Raw genomic sequence first — 22,477 nt, 5'->3', positions numbered from 1 at the left:
TGCATTGGTTTTTGGTTAATTGCCTTCAGCACTTACAGCGCTTTGATTATTGTCAATCATTGGGTTGACCAACTGATTACCATATTTGCCTTTGTGTTACTTAGTCTTAAGAGAATTGAATACGGATCAGATATAAAATGTACAGCTTGCTTGAATTTTTGTTGGAAACCCTGGTATAGTGCAAATAAGTTGGGTAGACTGTAAGATAAATCCAGCCTGATCAAAATGTACAAACTTGAGTAGTACATATTTAAAAATTACACAGTTGTAAATATCCAGCTATGTAGAATATATATGTTTATTGATCATAACAAATAAATATAATTACAGGTGACAATGTGGGAAATGTAAGATATCCATGTGCTATTTGTGGTAATGAATTTACAGATCTTCAAGATTTTCTTGATCATATGCAGAAACATCTGAAAGGTTAGTAAATGAAAGTGTTGTATGTTTGCATCTGCTCAATATGTTCTTACCAACAATCCAGAGTTTCAACATCATCATAAACTTTTTACATTTTGAAAAGTATTAAGTGGAATGAAACCTTTTACATTTTGAAAAGTATTAAGTGGAATGAAACTTTTTACATTTTGAAAAGTATTAAGTGGAATGAAACTTTTTACATTTTGAACTTCTCCTAGAGAACCACTGAATGGAATGGAACCAAACATAGCATGAATGTTCCTTAAAAGGTGCTGACCAAGTGTTTGTCCTTTGCAGCTGGTCCCTTATCCAAGATGGGAACCAGTGAGGACTTAATTCACTTGGCACAGGACCCTATAGACAATACATACACATCTTTACTTTTAGAGAACAATTGAATGAAATGAAACCAATCTGGTATTAGTCAATAAATTATGTTAATTGTCTTCTGTGTAGGGTGTTGTGGGGAACATGAAAATACCTGGCGTCTGTCAGGTCTAATTAGCACTCTCATAGTACAATTGTTGCAAGATTTTTATAAAACTTATACTATAGGTTAATATCAGCAATACTTTGACAAGTTTTATAATGGTTCAGGATTGACTCTTTTCAAAAGAGTTATACCCCTTTGATATATGACATAAATGCAAAGCTGGGAATTGAAACTCTGTTCTTTTATTTAAATTACAATCATCTTTAATTTTTGTGTTGCCTTGACGCAATCAAAAAGCAATACAGGACAGGAACGATTATTTATGTATCTTGTCTCCAATTTCAGAAATAAAGAAAGGAAAAAAGGCAGCTGCATCAACAACTTTATGTAATAAGAAAAACAGCAAGGCAACATCAACTGTAAGCAACCAATCTAATACTAAACCAGCACGGTATTGCATATTTTGCGACAAATATTGCCTTCAGCTTAGTAGGCACATACAGCTGGTACATAAAGAAGAAGACAGAGTAAAGGCAGCCCTAAAGTTTTCCCCAAGAACAAAAAATAAAATGTTTTCACAATTTAAGAAAGAGGGAATTCATTTAAACAACATTGAAAAACTTGGCAAAGATAGTCATGCAGTCCTTGAAAGGGAAAGAATTTCTCAAAAGGATTCTGTGCAGGTTATGTGTGATAACTGCAATGCCATATTAACCAAAAAAGCTATGTCAAGACACAGAGCCACATGCCAGGGAGGATCATCAAAACAGATAAATGCCATTCCAGCGCAATTTTTGAACAAAGATAATGATGTATCTGAAAGTTTTGTCAAAAACATCTTGACAAAATTCACCAAAGATGACATTGGTAAAATCTGTCAATCTGATAATTTGGTAAAAAAAGTTGGAAGTATACTGTGGTTAAAAAATAGGACAAAAGTAGACCAATTATCCCAAGTCAGAAAGAGTGTGATGAATGACATGAGGAGGTTAGCTCACGCATACAACTTTTTTAAAGAAGAAGTCAAGAAGGATCATCCTTTACTTTTAAACACTGCTGCTGATATGTTTAATAGAATATTTTTCAAAGATCTGCAAGAGGCAGTATGTAAATATACGGAAGTAGGTGATCAATATGGGGAGACATCTTTCAAGTTAAAACATGGACTAAAATATGCATTATACTATGTTTTAAAAAAGTCAGCAGAGATTTTGAGGGCCGAACATCTCAGTAAATTTGCAGATGATAAAGCAGAGGAGGTCACAAAATTTTTGCATATTTTTGAAACCACCAAAAATTTATATTTTTCTGATGCTTTATTCAATATAAGAAAAAATCGTCAGGTTAATTTAAGGAAACCACATCGAATTCCAGATGAGGATTTATTGTTTACCATCAGACAATACACCATTGAAAGCATTAAAAAAATAGTAGAAATGTACAATGAATATAAAATCTGGACACGGTCAGACTTCGTTAAGTTGAGGAATCTTGTGGTATGTCGCTTGACAATGTTTAATGGACGGCGTGGTGGAGAAGCATGCAGACTTCTAAGATCAGAATTCAAAGATGCTGTTGAAGACAATTGGGTAAATAAAAAATGGAGGAATGATCCATATGTGCTACAACAAGAATTGAAGATTGCCTACGAGGCTGGCAAAGGGATGAATAAACTGGTACCAGTTTTGTTCACTCCAGAAACAATGGCGGCAACTGTTTTATTAGATGATGATGACCTTAGACAGCAAGGTGAAGTTTTGTCCAATAACATGTATGTGTTTGCTAACACTCAAAATTCTTTGGAATATGTAAACGGCTACACAGCTATGCAACGTGTTGCAAGTGATGCTGGTATAAGAGAAGATGAGGCAAAGAAGATCAATGCCACCTTAATTAGACATTATACCAGCACTGAAATGGCTGCAAAGGACATACCAGAGAATGAGCGCCATTATTTCTACACACATATGGGTCATTCCGAGGAAATGAACAAACAAACCTACCAAGCTCCTTTAGCTGTTATGGAGATTGTGAAAGTTGGCAAACACCTAAAAGACATAGATAATGGTAAAATATTTTGTCTTAAATTATAATATCTCATTTCTTTTTTTTAAATTAAACAGTTATACCTGTTAATTAATACTGAGCATTAATCAAAGGTATAAAATCTTATTATTCCAAAGTTCTACAACAGATTGGAAAAAAAAGGATAAAGAAATAAAAATTTCATCCCTACGATGAAGCTAGTCAAATATGTTCCAGAACTTGACAAAGAATTTAGATTTAAAGAGTATGTTCGGTAAGGCCTAATATGTAGTGTTGGATAATCAGTTGAAATTATTAACCTATTATCTATTACTATCGGTTGACAGCAACCAACCAACAATCGGTTATAATTTTGAACTTCTTTTAGAGAACCACCTAGTGAAATGGAACCAAATATGGCATGAATGTTCCAAATGAGGTGCTGACCAAGTGTTGTTACTTTGTAGCTGATCCATCATCCAAGATGGCCGCCAGTGGGGGACTTAGTTTAACATAGGACCCTATGGGAAATGCATACACATGTCTTCTTTTAGAGAACCACTAAATAGAATGAAACCAAACATAGCATGAATGTTTCTTATGAGGTGCTGACTAAGTGTTGTTACTATGTAGCCGATCCATCATCCAAGAGGGCCGCCAGTTGGTGACAGTTTAACATAGGACCCTATGGGAAATAGTAATACATACAAATGTCTTCTTTTAGAGAACCACTAAATGAAATAAACCAAACATAGCATGAATGTTTCTTATGAGGTGCTGACTAAGTGTTGTTTCCATGTAGCGGATCCATCAACCAAGATGGCCGCCAGTTGGGGACAGTTTGACATAGGACCCTATGGGAAATAAATACAAATGTCTCCTTTAAGAGAACCACTGAATGGAATCGAAGCATACATAGCAATATTAAAACAAATAAGGCCTCAAATATATTATAAGTATCTGTTATGATTTTCATCTTGTTTTATATGATTTCATATTTTTGCATGCCATGCAACAGGCCTTTTATAGTTAACTATACATGGATTTGTTTATTGTTGAAGGCCATATGGTGACATTTGAATTTTACATCATTGTCCCTTGGACTTTGGTTTAAATTTGGTATCTTTTTGTTTTCAATTACAGAACAGAATTATGATCATGATGATGTCTCTTTTTATTATCATAATTAAATTCCACAGATGAATTTAAGACATGGTATTGAATATTTTCAGCACTTGCCCTGAGACAGCATCAAGACACCAGTTCAAGTCCCTGTAAAATTTATACAGGTAAGATTTTTCTGTAATTCTCCTTTGATTTTTGTATTCAAACTCTGATGGACGGGAGTATACTAAAAAATTGAAAACAACATGTTTATTAATTTTTATGCATCCAAAGTGTGCTTTTCTGGATTTACCTTCATCAGGAAGGCTCAAAGCCAAACATTTGAAATACGAAATAAAAGCCAAATCTATCTAAGTTCAACTTTGCCTGAGGAAGTTGAAACCTTAGTTTAATAACCTTGGCTCACAGGTCATAGAATCTGTCATGTCATTGGTACATTTCTGTCTACAAGTCTATGTGTATTTATATATGATACAGGTTCCTAATGGAGCCTCTAGTTGAAACCTTGTAAACAGTCAAGATCCCCACCCTTAGCCATATAAATTCCTGTTCATCATTTGAAGAAGAAGTGAATGCCATACGAGCAATCACTATTCGTCACTTAATCATATCAATTTACTAGACCACTATAAAAAAGAAGATGTGGTATGATTGCCAATGAGACAACTATCCACAAAACACCAAAATGACACAGACATTAACAACTATAGGTCACCTTACGGCCTTCAACAATGAGCAAAGCCTATACCGCATAGTCAGCTATAATAACCAACTTTTAATGGACTTTTGACAATAACAGGCAACCATGGGATAATGACAAATTATTGGAGCATTGTTTGGGAGATTTGGAAACAGCAACCTGTTACAATTATTTTAAAATTGTTGTAATATTTTAATTTTTCAGCTGAAGCTGTGGACAGTATAAACAGTAGCAATACCTCCTTAGATATTCCTCAAAGTTTGGTTGATCATGTTTCAGAGTCAGGTAGGTACTACAAAAAAGATATAGAGTTGAATATATAGTGAATAATGATAAAATAAAGGAAGAACTGTAGTCTAACATTTGAATAAAGACTTTCAATGAAACAAGGAGAGTGCATGGGTATGACTTAAGGCTTGAAATGATACAGTTTATTAAACACATTGTTATGTTAATAGCTTCTTCAATAAAGTAATATTGTTTTTAGAAAAAGAATGAATACTTTGAAGGTGCTTCAGTTTGTCGATGTTAACTTTGCAACATCAAAGTCAAAATAACATTTAACGGCTTTTGGCCCATTTTGTCAGACGTTACATATGTGAAACATATCTTTGTGTCAACAGTTTATTTAGTGTACATGATAATATCAATTCACCTTATGCTTTATTTTTTTAAAGATAATACTGACTTAGAATATCACATTGAACCACATCCAGACGAAGAGCTTAATTCAGATTCAGTTTTGAACAAGAACAAAGGATGTAAAAGAAAGTTGGAGCTTGATGATTATGACCTAGTTGATATTGTAAGTATAATTGCTGTGTATATGGTCTTGCAAAGCATAAGACACCAACATTGTAATATTTAGTGAGCTATTTCAATACTTTGCCTCCACTTCTGTTACTCAGGTACTAACTGCCTAATTGATTGCATCATATTAATAATTGAATCATTCTAAAGCCTTAAATGTCTTATTTTTTTTGGAATAATTGAATTTAAGCCAGACAATTAATTTCCAACATGATTTTAATATAGGAATCATGTGATATTAATGTTCTCCACACCATGTGAGTAGTATGAGAAAGGAGTAGAAACATAGTATTCAGTTATGAGCACAATGTGATATAAACTTTCATCACATGGTATTAATGTTGTATATAAAGCCACATGATATCATGTGATATTCATGTTAAATATAAATGCTTCTTCTTCAACCTCAGAACAATATGCTCTTTGAATATATGTATCATAATCAATGTGGCAATACCATGTGTTAAAATATGATGTTGTCCATCCGTCAGTTGTCACATGAATGTTTTTTTTTGTCGCTTCTTTCTCAGGAGCTACATTACAAGGATTTCAGTGGTTATGGGGTACTGCTCACAATTTCACTCTTTCATCCTTATTGCTACTGTACATATTTCAGAAGCAACCAGTTAAAAACAAAAAACTTACAGAACCAGAAGTTGATGGATCAAAAGACAATTCAGAGAATGAGAGTAAGTTTAGTAATACCTTATGATAATTAAGTAGTAAAAGGTTTTTGGAATACAAGTGCTGTCAGGCAATCTGTAGACTTTTACCATTGACTCCCTTCCAAGACTTAACCGTTTTGTTTTTACATTAAAAAGAACAACAAGATTTTTAAATTGTCCTGTTTTAAAAAGTAAAAACAAAGTAAGAAAATGAATTTAAACAACATTCTGTATTTATGTTTAGAGTTTTGTCTATTTAGAATCACGTCAGAGGGGGCATTCAAAATAATTCAGTAAACATGTGCTGGGACTATTATGCTTATAATAACCCAGACATGTGCAATAGAGCACAAAACTTGTTTTCAATGTTCACACATGTTTGAACAGAAGAATTTAGCCAAAGTTTGCAGACGAAATATTCAGAAGAATTACTGAGAAATTGATATAACTAGTGGAAATTTTGAAGTCATTTTAAGGTGGTGTTAAATTGCATGATGGTTTGATCAAAAGAGCAAAATTCTGAAGGCCAAAGGTAGAGCAAATTTAAAACTCATTAATTACATTGTTAATGTAAAAATATACACTTGTATCGGAGATTTGCTATTTTTATGTCCCATTTATGGGCATTATGTTTTCTGGTCTGCTTTCGTTCACCTATCGAATCATTACATTTCAGGTTAAAGTTTTTGGTCAAGGTAGTTGAAGTCCAATCAACTTGAAACTTATTTAACATGTTTCCTATGATATGATCATTCTTATTTTAATGCCAAATTAGAGATTTTATCCCATTTTCAAGGTCCACTGAACATAGAAAATGATAGTGCAGATGGGGTATTTGTGTTCTTTGGACACATTCTTGTTTTAAATTTTAGTATGAGGTGTTTCTTTTGCTTTGTGAACAAACATATGCGCTAGATTTTTTTTTTAAATTGTTGCACATGGGTATATTGACTACTGTAGAATTGTGAATTTTATCAAATTGTCATGCACTTAATATATTTCATTAACTTAAAACACTTCCAAACTCTTAAATGGTGCACATGATGTTACTAATTCCATTCATTATGACTAATGGGTTGCATTCTGAAATTGACATATTTGACCTAGATACAACAACCTTTCATGCTGGCTGTTCTCCCTCTGAAAAACCACAGTGCCAGCCGTTTGCCAAAAAAGGGAGGTGGGTCATACAAGAGCCTACACAAACGCTTTGCACTTATACTTGTTGACATACAAATTACCTTTATTGTCCTAATCAGAATCGAAATAATTAAAAATGGATATGAAGATTAAATCAAATAGGGAATACATTATAATCCAAGTCCAAATAATTAAGACGCCTTGCAAGGCTATTTGATGTTTTTTCTGAGATTCTTCCCTCCTCCAGGGAGGCGCAGCCCTCAAAGTAGCTTCTGAAATGAAGTTGCCAATTGACCACCAGACATGCTGGAAATAAAGTATTCATTTAAAATCATATTTTAAAACCTGGTATTGATCATGACAAAATTTATCAAAATTTACAGTCACCACAGATGACACTGCCCCTGTCCATTGTGCATAGTCCACCGAAGAGTTTGTACCTTGGAACAGAATTAACAGAATGAGCTGGCCTGCACAGTGATTTGACTTGATTGAATGTTATAGAAATGTTTGTTTATTATTATTTTAACAAAAAAAGAAAACTTCAAACACACACTGGGATGATTAAATCTAAAAATGAATTGTCCCAAGAAATCCACAATATTATGCCCGATTATGTTCAGTGCATATACAATTCTAAAAAGGATATTAAATGTGTCAAGCTCAAAGAACACTTTAACAAAGTAAAAAAGCTACTTTACATGTTAGGTTTACATACCATTTATTGTCATGTTTATCTCATTTTTACTATTTAAAAAAAAGTTGAAAAGATTCCTCTGATAGAACTGAATGAAGACATCCTTTTAAAAGATGGAGAAGCAAGAAGAACAAAACTAGTGAGTATTTTAATTAGTTGTGGGTCAATTATATTTATTTAATATTTAGCTAGTGACAAATAAATCAAAAATAAATCACAAATGAAAGTCCAATACTCTTTCATATCAATATCTATTCTATTTATGATCTCAATGAGACCATATTAGTTATAAGCTTACAAGAAATCATTATGTTGGATAGTTTATGCCCTTTTTAGCTCTCCTGGCCCAAAGGGCCAAGTGAGCTTTTCCCATCAGTTTGCGTCCGGCGTCTGTCGTCATCTGTTGTCGTCCGTCGTCTGTCGTCGTTAACTTTTACAAAAATCTTCTCCTCTGAAACAACTGGGACAAATTAAACCAAACTTAGCCACAATCATCATTAGAGTATCTAGTTAAAAAAATGTGTCCGCTGACCCAGCCAACCAACCAAGATGGCCGCCATGGCTAAAAATAGAACATAGGGCAACCTGTTGTTGGGTTGCTGCCCCTGAATTGGTAATTTTAAGGAAATTCTGCTGTTTTTATGCCCCACCTACGATAGTAGAGGGGCATTATGTTTTCTGGTCTGTGGCTCCGTCCGTCTGTGCGTCCGTTCGTTCATTCAGGTTTAAGTTTTTGGTTTTCGATGAAGCTGAAGTCCAATCAACTTGAAACTTAGTACACTTGTTGCTTATGATATGATCTTTTAATTTTAAAGCCAAATTCGACTTTTGACCCCAATTTCACGGTCCACTGAACATAGAAAATGAAAGTGGGAGTTTCAGGTTAAAGATTTTGGTCAAGGTAGTTTTTGATGAAGCTGAAGTCCAATCAACTTGAAACTTAGTACACTTGTTGCTTATGATATGATCTTTCTAATTTTAAAGCCAAATAAGACTTTTGACTCCAATTTCACGGTCCACTGAACATAGAAAATGAAAGTGGGAGTTTCAGGTTAAAGTTTTTGATGAAGCTGAAGTCCAATCAACTTGAAACTTAGTACACTTGTTGCTTATGATATGATCTTTCTAATTTTAAGCCAAATTAGACTTTTGACCCCAATTTCATGGTCCACTGAACATAGAAAATGAAAGTGGGAGTTTTAGGTTTAAGGTTTTTGGTCAAGGTAATTTTTGATGAAGCTGAAGTCCAATCAACTTGACACTTAGTTAACTTGTTGCTTATGATATGATCATTTTAATTTTAAAGCCAAATTAGACTTTTGACCCCAATTTCAAGGTCCACTAAACATAAAAAATGAAAGTGGGAGTTTCAGGTTAAAGTTTTTGGTGAAGGTAGTTTTTGATAAAATTGAAGTCCAATCAACTTGAAACTTAGTACATATGTTCCCTATAGTATAATCTTTTTAATTTTAATGCCAAATTAGATTATTACCCAATTTCATGGAACATGGTAAAGGATAGTGCGAGTGGGGCATCCGTGTACTTTGGACACATTCTTGTTGGTTATTATCTTGAATATTATTATAGATAGAGATAAACTGTAAACAGCAATAATGTTCAGCAAAGTAAGATTTACAAATAAGTCAACGTGACCGAAATGGTCAGTTGACCCCTTTAGGAGTTATTGCCCTTTATAGTCAATTTTTAACCATTTTTGGTACTTCTTAGTAATTTTTACAAAAATCTTCTCCTCTGAAACTACTGGGCCAAATTAATCCAGACTTGACAACAATCATCTTTGGGGTTTCTAGTTTAAAAAATGTGTCACGTGACCCGGCCATCTAACCAAGATGGCCGCCACAGGTAAAAATAGAACGTAGGGGTAAAATGCAGTTTTTGGCTTATAATTCAAAAACCAAAGCATTAAGAGCAAATCTGACATGGGGGGTAAAATTGTTTATCAGGTCAAGATTTAATTGCCCTGAAATTTTCAGATGAATCGGACAACCGTTGCTGGGTTGCTGCCCCTGAATTGGTAATTTTAAGGAAATTTTGCTGTTTTTGGTTATTATCTTGAATATTATTATAGATAGAGATAAACTGTAAACAGCAATAATGTTCAGCAAAGTAAGATTTGCAAATAGATGAACATGACCGAAATGGTCAATTGACCCCCTAAGGAGTTATTGTCCTTTATAGTCAATTTTTAACAATTTTCATAAAATTTGTAAATTTTTTACTAACATTTTCCACTGAAACTACTGGGCCAAGTTCATTATAGATAGAGATCATTGTAAATTGCAAGAATGTTCAGTAAAGTAAGATGTACAAACACATCACCATCACCAAAACACAATTTTGTCATGAATCCATCTGCTTCCTTTCTTAAATTTTCACATATACTTAGGTGAGCGACACAGGCTCTTTAGAGCCTCTAGTTCGTAAATCTTAGTAATCTTTTACAAAAATCTTCTCCTCTGAAACTACTGGGCCAAATTACATCAAACTTGTCCACAATCATCATTGGGGTATCTAGTTTAAAAAATGTGTCCGATGACTTGGCCAACCAACCAAGCTGGCCGCCATGGCTAAAAATAGAACATAGGGGTAAAATGCAGTTTTTGGTTTATAACTCAAAAACCAAAGCATTTAGATCAAATCTAACAGGAGTAAATAGTTCATCAGGTCCAGATCTATCTGCCCTGAAATTTTCAGATGAATCAGACAACCCGTTGTTGGGTTGCTGCCCCTGAATTGGTAATTTTATGGAAATTTTACTGTTTTTAGCTCACCTGGCCCAAAGGGCCACGTGAGCTTTTCCCTTCACTTGGCGTCCAGCGTCTATCCGTTGTCCGGCGTCATTAACTTTTACAAAAATCTTCTCCTCTAAAACAACTGGTCCAAATTTAACTCAACTTGACCACAATCATTATTAGGGTATCTAGTTTAAAAAATGTGTTCGGTGACCCGGCCAACCAACCAAGATGGCCCCCATGGCTAAAAAATAGAACATGGGGTAAAATGCAGTTTTTGGCTTATAACTCAAAAACTAAAGCATTTAGAACAAATCTGACATGGGGGGTAAAATTGTTTTATCAGGTCAAGATCTATCTGTCCTGAAATTTTCAGATGAATCAGACAACCCGTTGTTGGGTTGCTGCCCCTAAATTGGTAATTTAAAGGAAATTTTACTGTTTTTGGTTATTATCTTGAATATTATTATAGATAGAGATATATTGTAAACAGCAATAATGTTCGGCAAAGTAAGATTTACAAATAAGTCAACACGATCGAAATGGTCAGTTGACCCCTTTAGGAGTTATTGCCCTTTATAGTCAATTTTTAACCATTTTTCACATTAAAGTAAGAGCTACAAATAAGTCAACATGACGAAAGTGGTCAATTGATCCCCTAAGGAGTTATTCCCCTTTATAGTAAATTTTTAACAATTTTCATAAATTTTGTAAATGTTTGTTAATTTTTGTGCCCCATCTAGGATAGAAGAGGGGCATTATGTTTTCTGGTCTGTGCGTTCGTTCGTTCATCCTTCCGTCCGTTCGTCCTTCCGTCTGTTCAGGTTTAAGTTTTTGTTCAAGTTAGTTTTTGATGAAGTTGATGAAGTCCAATCAACTTGAAACTAAGTACACATGTGCCCTATGATATGATCTTTCTTATTTTAATGCAAAATTAGTGTTTTTACCCCAATTTCATGGTTCACTGAACATAGAAAATGAAAGTGCAAACTTCAGGTTAAAGTTTTTGGTCAAGGTAGTTTTTGATGAAGTTGAAGTCTGATCAACTTGAAACTTAGTATACATGTTTCCTGTGATATGATCTTTTTAATTTAAATGCCAAATTAGAGTTTTTATCCCAATTTCACGGTCCACTAAACACAGAAAATGATAGTGCAAGTGGGGCATCCGTGTACTATGGACACATTCTTGTTACAAAATATTTTCCAGTCACTTTTGGGCCAAGTGCATTATAGATAGAGATAATTTTAAGTAGCAAGATTGTTCAGTAAAGTAAGATCTACAAACACATCATCAACACCAAAACACAATTTTGTCATGAATCCATCTTTGTTGTTTGTTGAATTATGCACATAGCCCAAGGTGAGCGACACAGGCTCTTTAGAGCCTCTAGTTTTACTAAAGATCAAAAATGCTATCAGCAGGTTATGATGAAACTATGGTGAGTTTTTTTTATATATTTATGAACTAAGTACCCTTTTGTTTTTTACATAATTTCTGATTATATTTCGGAAATAATATGTAAATTTATTGTTGAAAAAAAATCATTAAAAACAAAAAGACAAGCTAAAAGGACTGTATTATGCCCTAATAGCACAGATCTTTATTATTATTTTACATTAATAACTTTGTCAAAATATGTTGCCTATTTCAGCTGCAGATAATGAAAAAAGAAAATGATAAAAAAAATGGGAGAGATTTGGAAGGCCTGACCAGAAACAAGCTGATGGAAGATAGTAAGTAAACAATGTATTAATCAGTCTTTTAATTTTGTGATTTATTTTCATACTCCTGAGTGATGTAAACTGTTTTTAGCTCACCTTTCCAAAGGCAAGACACCACTGCGAAATAAGAACAGATTTAGAAGGGCTAGACTCAAACAACAACTGATAAAAAGACAAAAGATACAAAGGGCCAACGTAAAAGCACTAGATATAGCAGTGACCAAAATTAGCTAAAGGAGTTAATTATAACAAATAAAATTCTAACAAAAGTGAAAGGTTCCCCGTGAGCAGCATGACTGATATATTAAGCATTATTTTAAATGAAAGTGATGATAAATCTTTCCTAAAAGATTTACACATGCAAAACTCATTCAAACAAATTTATTTAAGGTTCAATCATATGATAAGGTCTATATAGACATTTGAAAAAAACGTGTCTGTTGTGAAGTGGAAACTTATAGCTATAATAAGATGTGGTATGTGTGCCAATGAGACAACTCTTTACCCAAGTCATAATTTGTAAAAATCCATTATAGATCAAGATACAGTCCTGGCTCACGCTGAACAGGAATCTATAAAAGGTGCCAAAAATGACTAGTGTAAAACCTTTCTAAATGAAAAAAACATCTGTCTTATCTATATATAAAAAATATTTGTAACTTTATTATGCATGACAAGGCGATAACATTTTATGTGTAAAATTATCATTCAGCACCTCTCCTTTTCACATAACCTCCTTGTTATAATTAACATGGTATCTTTTACTGAAAAAAAAAAGATAATCTCAAAGCCGTTCACATAACTGTTTTTAGTTTCAAGAAGCAACTGTGACATTGTTAACTACTTAATTATTTGCTTCTGCTTTCTTTAAAGAGAGAAACATATGGAAGCAAATGGATACTGAAAAAGTTAGACAATATTTTCAAGATTATATAACAGATTCTGCACAGATGCCAAGTCCAGGTAAGGTGTATAGACAATATAAACTGCTTCCTGCAGTTTCCATTCCTACATTACAAAAAGTTAAGATAATATCTAGAATATATTTCAAAGGATAACTAAATTTGGGTTAGAAAAGCCCTAAATTTAAAGTCATTTGTACATGATCTTGAAACTTTAATCGAACAGTTTTCACATAAAGAAATCCCATCATTGGGACTATAATTATTGTAGACAACGATATATCTGAAAAAAGTAAAGCATTTAGAGCAAATCTAACAGGGTTCAGAAATGTTCAGCAAAGTCAGATCTTCAAAATTGTTTCAATGACCAAAGGAGTAGGTTCAGTAAGACCCCTTTTTGGCCCCAAAATATAGCAGTTTTACAAAATTGTTAAAATGTAAACTTTTAGTTATTTATTGGACAGTAGAATGCTTTTGCTACATAAATATGGGCTGTTTTTGACAATACAATGCACATATATCGGGTACTAGCACCATTAAGTCATGCTAAATTATTGAAATCTTCACAATTCTAGCATTTTAGTTAAATTTTAGACAGTTTTCGTGTTCATCCTAAATATTGAAATGTAAGTTGTATTTTATGATAATACATAACATATATAAAGGTTGAGGATGAACACGGATGCGGCCACTTTCATTTTTGACAAAAACCATCTGAAAAGTGACATTTTTCGGCAGATTTGGTAGATTTTTCATATTTGAGCTTGAATCGGATCGTTTTTAATGACTAAATCAGTTAAAATCTTTCACATAAATTAATTGATTCAAATGAAATAGACACTTAAGTGTTTAAAAAGTGGTCAAAATCTTTCGTAAGATGAACCTGAAATTTGAGGCCAAAATCGGTCCTTACCGGACCTACTCCTTTGTCAATTGACTCCTTAATTATTTATTGCCCTTTAAATGTTTAGATTTTTCATTCTTTTTGCAAGTCTATTACTTTTTCAAAAATCTTCTTCTCTGAAACTACTGGGTCAAAAACTTCCAAACTTTAATTGGATGTTCCTTATGGTGTTTTGTTTTTAAATTGTATTTGAAGGATTTGATTCATCAACCAACATACATCATCGGGCTGCAATGACTAAAAATAGAACATAGAAGACAAAAGAAGGCCTTGGCTTTTATCTCAAAAACTTCAACAGTGAAAGCAAAAGTGAAAGGGAGTTAAGGAAGCTGGCTTGTCATGTTTTGGATTTTTTGTCAGATTTTCGGAATCCTCTGGTTTTATCCATTTGAATGCCTTTAAAAAATTTGCCCGGTGACCCCCATTTTTCTTTTTGGAAATCTTTTACATGTGTAATGATAAGCCATCTGTAAAAGTCTTATAAAATTTTAATTACTTTTTAACAGTTTTTGAGAACTTCAACTTGTCAATTATAAAGCTATGAAAAGTCAAGAGAGATTTTTTTCCCGCCAAAATTTCAATGGCTCATATCTCGAAAACAAGCACGGTGACCTATATATTTTTTTTGCTCTTTGGATTCCTTTATCAATTCCCTATCAATATAAACTAGTGCTTTGAAAAGTTAATTACTTTGAAACTGAGAAGCGAACTCCCTTAAAGTGATAAATGTGTCGATCATGATCTATCTGTGATGAAATTTTCAGACAAGTTTGACAGTAATCCAACAATAAGTTGTCCTTTAGTCTGAAGATTATTGACAACGTAGATTTCACCTATTTAACAATTTCACTTATGCAGTGTGCTCTTACTGCTTAAGTTTAGATGAAAGCAAAAAAAATATTTTTTTTGGGGTTTCAGATGCAACTGAAATTGACAATTTCAAGGCAAAATATCCTGATATAACTTGTAATGTTGACGTTATAAAGGTGAAAGTTATGAATGAAAAGAAAGAAAGAAAAAGAAAACTTGAAAGGGAGCTCAGTTATATTGATGCTGTAAGTAATAAATTATTTTTTTATAGTTATGCAATTTAATGAAAGTTATGCTCATTAGAAATATGTCAGATCAAGTAATCAAGTAACACTTACACTAATACCAAAATGAACAAAATCTGGAAATCATAATTTTCCAAATAAAAAGAAATTAGGGTGGGCAGGGATGAAAATCTATCAATTAATTTTAATTGGCCTTATGAGAGGCTTGTTTGCAATAAATTATTTTATTAAATCAATCATTTGGTCATGTATTTTATAATGCTAAGGTGCCATGGGATGGCAAGTTTCAGACCTGCCTGGAAATTGTTTTCTATTTGACAGTACAATTAAATTAAGAAATTATTTCTTCATGTTATTCTCTATGCTCATTTAAAAATGGGTATGCATTAAATTTGGTGATATTTTACACTGAGCCTTAATATGATGAACCTAGAGCACATACCTGCCAACCCTCCTGCTTAAATGCCGAAATTGGGAAATCTCCGGCTTGCTGATAGGAGAGTAAAACCTATTGATGATCGGTCATAAGGAACATTAATTAATGTACATTGTATCATACTAAGTTGACCAGTTCGCAATGCCTCATTAATTATTTCTAAATGAATTGATGAATGTTTGGGAGACTGAGGTACATGTGTCCATGTTTTGAATCATTATGAAAATTATTTAAAAATTATACGTATGGATAGCTATTTCGGGTTTTTTCTATATAGATTTTCAACTATATATTTTATTATCATATAGCATATAAGTCAGTAAGCAATCAGTGTAAAGTTCTTTATTGCCATGTTTTAAATATATTGAATACCCCGTATGGAGGTGCTCTTAATTGCAGGATGCTATATATTATACAGATAAGAAGAAAAAATGTTCCGAATGAACAAAAAAAAAGTTTCTGAATATTCCTCCATAGACCATATTTCTAACTTATAAATATGCGTGAGACCCTCAGGGGTTCACGCAATAAATAGCATTGAAACATATGATGTTTTAATAATATAGTGTTATTAGCTTGCTGTTTCTGTATTTGATCTGTTATAGATTAGAGGTTAGCTGTATTGGAACCAAGACTTGGAAGAGTCGAGAGCCAACACAGCTGATCCAGAATCTATAGAAAATACAGAATTTCATATCTTATTATATTTTACATCACAAATATTATTAAAGGGGCACTAGCTGACAAATTCATGTTCAACGATTTGAGTCAAATTCTCATATTTTATTATATAACAATGTAAAACATTTTTCCAAATTATCAATTTGAAAGTATAAAATAAACAATTAACAGGACATGGTCTCAATAAGATGTAGCTTCATTTCGTCTGAAATTAAGCCAAGACGCCATCTAATTAACTATGGAGTTCACCTTCTATGACCATGTATAAGGGATGTAAGCATAAACACAGATATAAATAGATTTAGCAACTCCTGCAATTATATTTTTATAGGTCTATTAAATTTTGTATTAATGATTAAAAATGTGTGTTTATGGTTGCTTTTACCTTTATAAGAATGATTTTTTTTGGATCGATTCAGTTAATCAAATTATTTACCTTTTTTTCACTTTCAATGTTGATATTCTTTTCCTTTAAATAACCGTACATGGACAATGCATGCGCTATTCTATCACTTTCTACGGGGTTAAATTGGAGTTCACATGAATATGAATTTAATGAGGTCAAATTATTCACTTGCAAGTATTATCAATGTTTATTAGCTTAATTTGACAAAATTGAATCATTTTAGCTAATAAAAGCAAATTATTATTTCCCTATTTCCCATTCATTAATGATTGAACAAACAAAAAGTCATACTTAAATTTTTTTATATATCTCGTAGCCCCTTTAAGTAGCAAAGAAGAATAAATCAGACAATTTAGCTTTTCATGCTCTTTGATAGTCTGTGTATTATGGTGAGTTATCAACGGAAATGAAAGTATGTCAAAAATTGTAAGTCGTACTTCACCAGAAAAGGCTGAGAAATATTTCCGTTTTAAGACTTCCAAACTTTTTATGCCCCACTTATGATAGTAGAGGGGCATTATGATTTCTGGTCTGTGGATCCTTTCCTCTGTCTGTTCGTTTGTTCGTTCGTTCGTTCCTCTGTTTGTTTGTCTGTCTGTTTGTTCGTCCCGCTTCAGGTTAAAGTTTTTAGTCAAGGTAGTTTTTGATGAATTTAAAGTCCAATCAACTTGAAACTAAGTACACATGTTCCCTATGATATGATCTTTCTAATTTGAATGCCAAATTAAAGTTTTTATCCCAATTTCACACTCCACTGAACATAGAAAATGTTAGTGCAAGTATGGCATCTGTGTTCTTGGGACACATTCTTGTTATTCTATGATTTAAAGTTATGAAGTACATTACAAAATGTGTTTATGTATAAATATAAGTCTTAAGTTAAGTTAGACATAAGACAATTGAAACTGAAAGTGAACCCCAAGTATTACGTCATGGGCCAATGCAGGTTTTTTTCAGTATTGGCCTTGTTCAAAAAAACAAATTATGAACTCTTGATTTATAAAGGCAGTGGAACGTCATCAGTATTACACAGGCATTTATCTGTATTAGGGCTGATTTGCTCATGTCATTTAATAACAATATTTATTATCCTTTCATGTAAGCAGTTGAAAGATATATAATTTACTTGGAAAAGAAGGGAAATAACGAGAATGTAAACAGTCAGTTTGTGTGCATGCATGCATAAGGCATATTTTTTTCTAATTAGCTTTGTTTACAAGGGGACATTAGGACATCATATTAGTATTTTGATATATACACAAATGAGAATGGATCAGCTTCAATTTAATATAATGTTCAACATTGATTTTGATTACAATTTTACCACTTCTCCTGAATTTATGTGGAATGTTTCGTTACATGGATCAAGCGTTGAATTTGTTGTATGTAGTCTTTGCCATCCTTTCTGCAAAGTTTTTTCTCTATCGATTTATGAATTTCGAAACAGCGGTATACTACTGTTGCCTTTATTTAGATAAATCCATGAAGTTTTGAACTAACATTTAACTCTCTTACACGCATGTCACCACCAATTATGTGCCAGATATGCTCAGTTAATGAATTATCTCAAGCGTTTACAGCAGGTGTATTAATACTATGAAACAGGGCTTCCAAAAAAATATTTTAGCCAGCTGCTCATTATTTTTTTTTTGTGTTTTCATCCCAATTTTTATGCCCTAATACTTAGTAGCAAGAGGAAACCATATAGTAATCATATGAATCATTATTGACACAAAATTGGTACATGTTTTTTCTCAAGAACTACAATACAAGGATTTCTGAAATTTGGTTTCAGGGTTTATGTAAGTCATCTATATACCGTGTGATGCTTTTTCAGATTCATCACTCAAGAACTTCCTGTTTACCTAACATTTGCATATTTTACACTATTATATATATTGTCAACTTGTGGTTGGGGAATAATCATCAGTGAGCAGTAGCTCGCAGTTTCACTTGTTATATTTTCACTCCAAAGTTTAAGGACTAAAAGGGTTGATTCTAGACAAAATTTTAAAAGTGCCAATTAAATATTATATAGATACCTACAGTTAAAAGAAAATATGTTGAGGAAGTAGAAAGTGATGAAGATAACGTCAAAGTTGGTAATAGTGGATTCTCAAAAGGTAAGTTCTCTGTGGAAACATTTATGTTTATAGGAATTTTTCATCTAACTTTTTTTATATGAAAATGCATTTTTTTATAAAAGGTATCAGTATTTTGACTCATTTCTTATACTTGATATAAATTTATTCACTTATGAATGTTTTAATAACAAAGGTGTTGCATACTTAAAACTAACAGTAAGTGTAACATGAATAATGTCCCCATTGAAATATTGTTTGCTGCACAATATTTCATATAAAAAGTGTTAAATATTCTATATTCAGTCAGGGGCATTACTTAAACAAGTAATTTTTCTTAGTTACTTATATAAGTAATTTTTGTTTTAATAGAGTTATTTTAAATATCAATAGAAGCATGGATTATTTGTAGTTTTCGTGAATTTTTACAGCATTTTGTATCATAAAATGAAGAATTTATTAGATTTAAGAGGAGAATAAAGATTAAGGGTTACTTTAAAAATAATGACAAATTATTACTTGAATAAGTTATTTTATACATCTTTGAAAGAATTAGGATAACACTTATTTAAGGAACATATGTAATTGTTTTGTGTTACAAATTATAAATAACTTCAAGTCTTAATTAATTCACAAGTTTCTATCTATTTATAAATGTCTGACCTGCAAGATTTTTGAGTAAAACGATATTTTAATAGTCCTGAGAGACCAAAGAAGGAAATATAGAATGTGTGCTAGTGATTAATAAATCTAATGAGTGCTAATGAAATATCATATTTGAGCAAATCCCTGCTTTTCTATTGAAAAAATAAATGCATTCTAATTCTTTTAGCACGTCAGTACTCAAGATGGAGTGATGAAGAAACAATATGTGTACAGGAGTATTTTAAAGATTACATCACAGAAAAATGTGAAAAGCCATATCCTGGTATGTCATATTTCAATAATATTCACAATGTCATACTTCATGCAACAACCCCTCGATCATTAAAAGATCTTGATTTGAGATATTACAATGTACTAACAAATTTCAACAATGATTATTAAAGTGACCAGGAAAGTGGATACCTTAAATTTAACTGCTTCAACAGTTTTCCACCCAGATTCTTCACTGAGAGATTTCACACATGTTGAAGTTGTGCATTTCCTTTTGGGTGCTATTATGGAATTGTGGGAGATTTTTATTATCTTTTTTCAGACATGGGAACTTTAAGTAATTTTTTATCAAAATTCCTATATTTTTCAATCAAGATTGATGACAATACACAGAATGATTGCACACGTATTGAAGTTTTGCTACTGCCATTTTAGAATTGTTTGAACAATTTTTAGACAAACATTGCATAAAATGCAATCAAAACCTTATGTGACTGACTTGATATCTAAATTTTCCAAGACTTATCACTACCTCTTTGATACACAAAATATAGTGCATTTATCATAACATTCTATACACCCTGTCCATGAACATTTCCAGAAATTTATAAATGTAATATATGCTCAGATATTCTAGGCACAAAATGATGTTACACTTTCAAGAAAATTACATAACTTTTGCAAGGTACAGGAATCTATTATCTGCTCTAGAAAAATAAACTATATCATTGTTAAAGCTATCTTTAAAAATTGGAGTTGCCTTCCTTTGCATTGTCTAGAATTGTTGTTTAATCAAGTACAACCAATGCGACATTAATTTTACTTCTCACTGATAAATTGAATTGAAGCAATCTTTACCAGTCAGTGCTTGCAAGCTCTTGACTCCTATTTTCTAGACATTGGAACTAATTTACATATTACTGGTACAATCTTTGTTTTTAATCCAGATCTTTGAAAGTTCACAGAGAATTTTCAGATTAACTTATTAAGGTTGTGCGCCTTCTATAATGGAATTATTCAAAGAGTCTTTATGGGACAGTATAACAAGAGTCGATAATACTCTGAGATATTTTGGAAACTTCTCATGAGTTTAAAAAAATATATGCTTTTATGGAAGAAAAATAACGATTAAAATTGTAAACCAAATTAACAGATGCACAACACTTACCTAAAGCTATTATAACATTACTCAATTGCCAATAACCAGTAATTTTATATGACAAAAATTATGCAAATGTTTTCAGGCAAAGTGGATATTCAGAAGTTTTTGTCAAGCCACCAATCAATAAAATTTGACTGGAAAAAAGTTAAAGTTAAAATTATGAATGAGAAAAAGGAAAGGAAGAGAAAAATAGAGAAAGGACTGAAATGGATCAAATATGTAAGTAGCTGGGGGAAACAATCATATTTTCCAGTCATGACCTGTTCAGGAACGCTATGCATCCTAAGCAAAAGTACTGATAAATTATTAAGTCAGGGATTTCGTTACCACAAATCACTTAAAATCTTCTACAAATACAAATCGGGCGCGAACATGAAGGGTGCGAACGTGTAGGGTGCGAAAGTATATTGGCGCAAAAGATTGGGATTTAGGAGAAATTTTTATTTTTGAAAGACATAATTTCTGCAATTTCTTTGACATTGGGTTTCTCGATTGATATTTTGCACTTATTTTTTATAAGCCTGTTGAGGGAACATATTATGGTATACCTTTGACCAATTTGAGTGAATTGTGTAGATCTATTGACATGAGTTTTTTTTTTTTAAATTAATTTTGGATTCCAAGTTTTGGGGTTATATTCATTTAAAAAGGTGGGGGGGGGATTTATAGTTTTTCAACAATTTTTTCGTTCTTTTTCTCAACTTGTAAGTCCAAGAGAAGCAAATACATGTATGTGTTTTATTTTCTATGTGATATATGCATGCATGAAATTGTAAGTAGATTCCACACTTAATCCTTAAAATTCTTAAGTTAGTTAGGAAGTGGATATGAATATATATATTAATTTGTATGTGTTTCTTTTTCTTCTAGAAATGAACTTGATATTAAGGAAGAATAGAGAAGAACAATTTCATAGAGATTCATTCAGCATTGCAATACCATTTTACAGCCACCTATTTGTGCAGCCATATAAAAATGGTCTTAATCAAATATAGAGAAACTTGTGAGACATTGCTTATTACCACCTAACACAGACCAGGTTTAAATTTGAGTAGCATCACATTCGTTGTTCTCAAGTTATGCCAATAAATTGAAAATTTGCTGAATTTGCTGTTACAGCACACAGTCAAACAGGATGTTTTTGTTACCAACAACAGGTAAACAAACCTCTAGCAAGTGTTCAGCAAGCAATGTCTTTCTTCATGTTATATCAATTTGTTATCACACAGACAGTCGCACAGGATAAAGTTTTTTCACCAACCTGTATGCCTCCAGATAATGTCTTTCTTCATGTAATTCCAATTTGTCTTCACATAGACAGTTACACAGGATAAAGTTTTGTCACCAACATCTATGCCTCCAGATAACACCTTTCTTCTTATGTTAACTGAATCTGCATCATCACCTCTCCACCAACAGCCAGTCTTATGTTAACTAAATCTGCATCATCATCTCTCCACCAACAGCCAGTCTTGT

General features: G+C 32.4%; 1 protein-coding gene across 1 annotated transcript; it reads left to right on the top strand.

Annotated features, from left to right (window-relative positions):
- The first annotated feature begins 324 nt into the window (after window positions 1–324).
- On the top strand, window positions 325–20,794 carry LOC143057395 (uncharacterized). The gene is made up of 13 exons (XM_076230700.1): window positions 325–429; window positions 1,205–2,926; window positions 4,117–4,173; window positions 4,914–4,994; window positions 5,387–5,514; window positions 6,136–6,208; window positions 8,087–8,160; window positions 12,429–12,510; window positions 13,372–13,461; window positions 15,223–15,359; window positions 18,921–19,005; window positions 19,796–19,891; window positions 20,787–20,794. The coding sequence occupies exons 1-13, from the start codon at window positions 411–413 to the stop codon at window positions 20,792–20,794; spliced, it is 2,652 nt and encodes an 883-aa protein (XP_076086815.1). The 5' UTR covers window positions 325–410.
- Window positions 20,795–22,477: the final 1,683 nt, after the last annotated feature.

The sequence above is a fragment of the Mytilus galloprovincialis genome, chromosome 13 (assembly GCF_965363235.1).
Source record: "Mytilus galloprovincialis chromosome 13, xbMytGall1.hap1.1, whole genome shotgun sequence".
Taxonomy (NCBI): Eukaryota; Metazoa; Mollusca; class Bivalvia; order Mytilida; family Mytilidae; genus Mytilus; species Mytilus galloprovincialis.
Note: the sequence above shows the minus strand (reverse complement) of the source record. Positions and strands in the feature narration are given on the sequence as shown.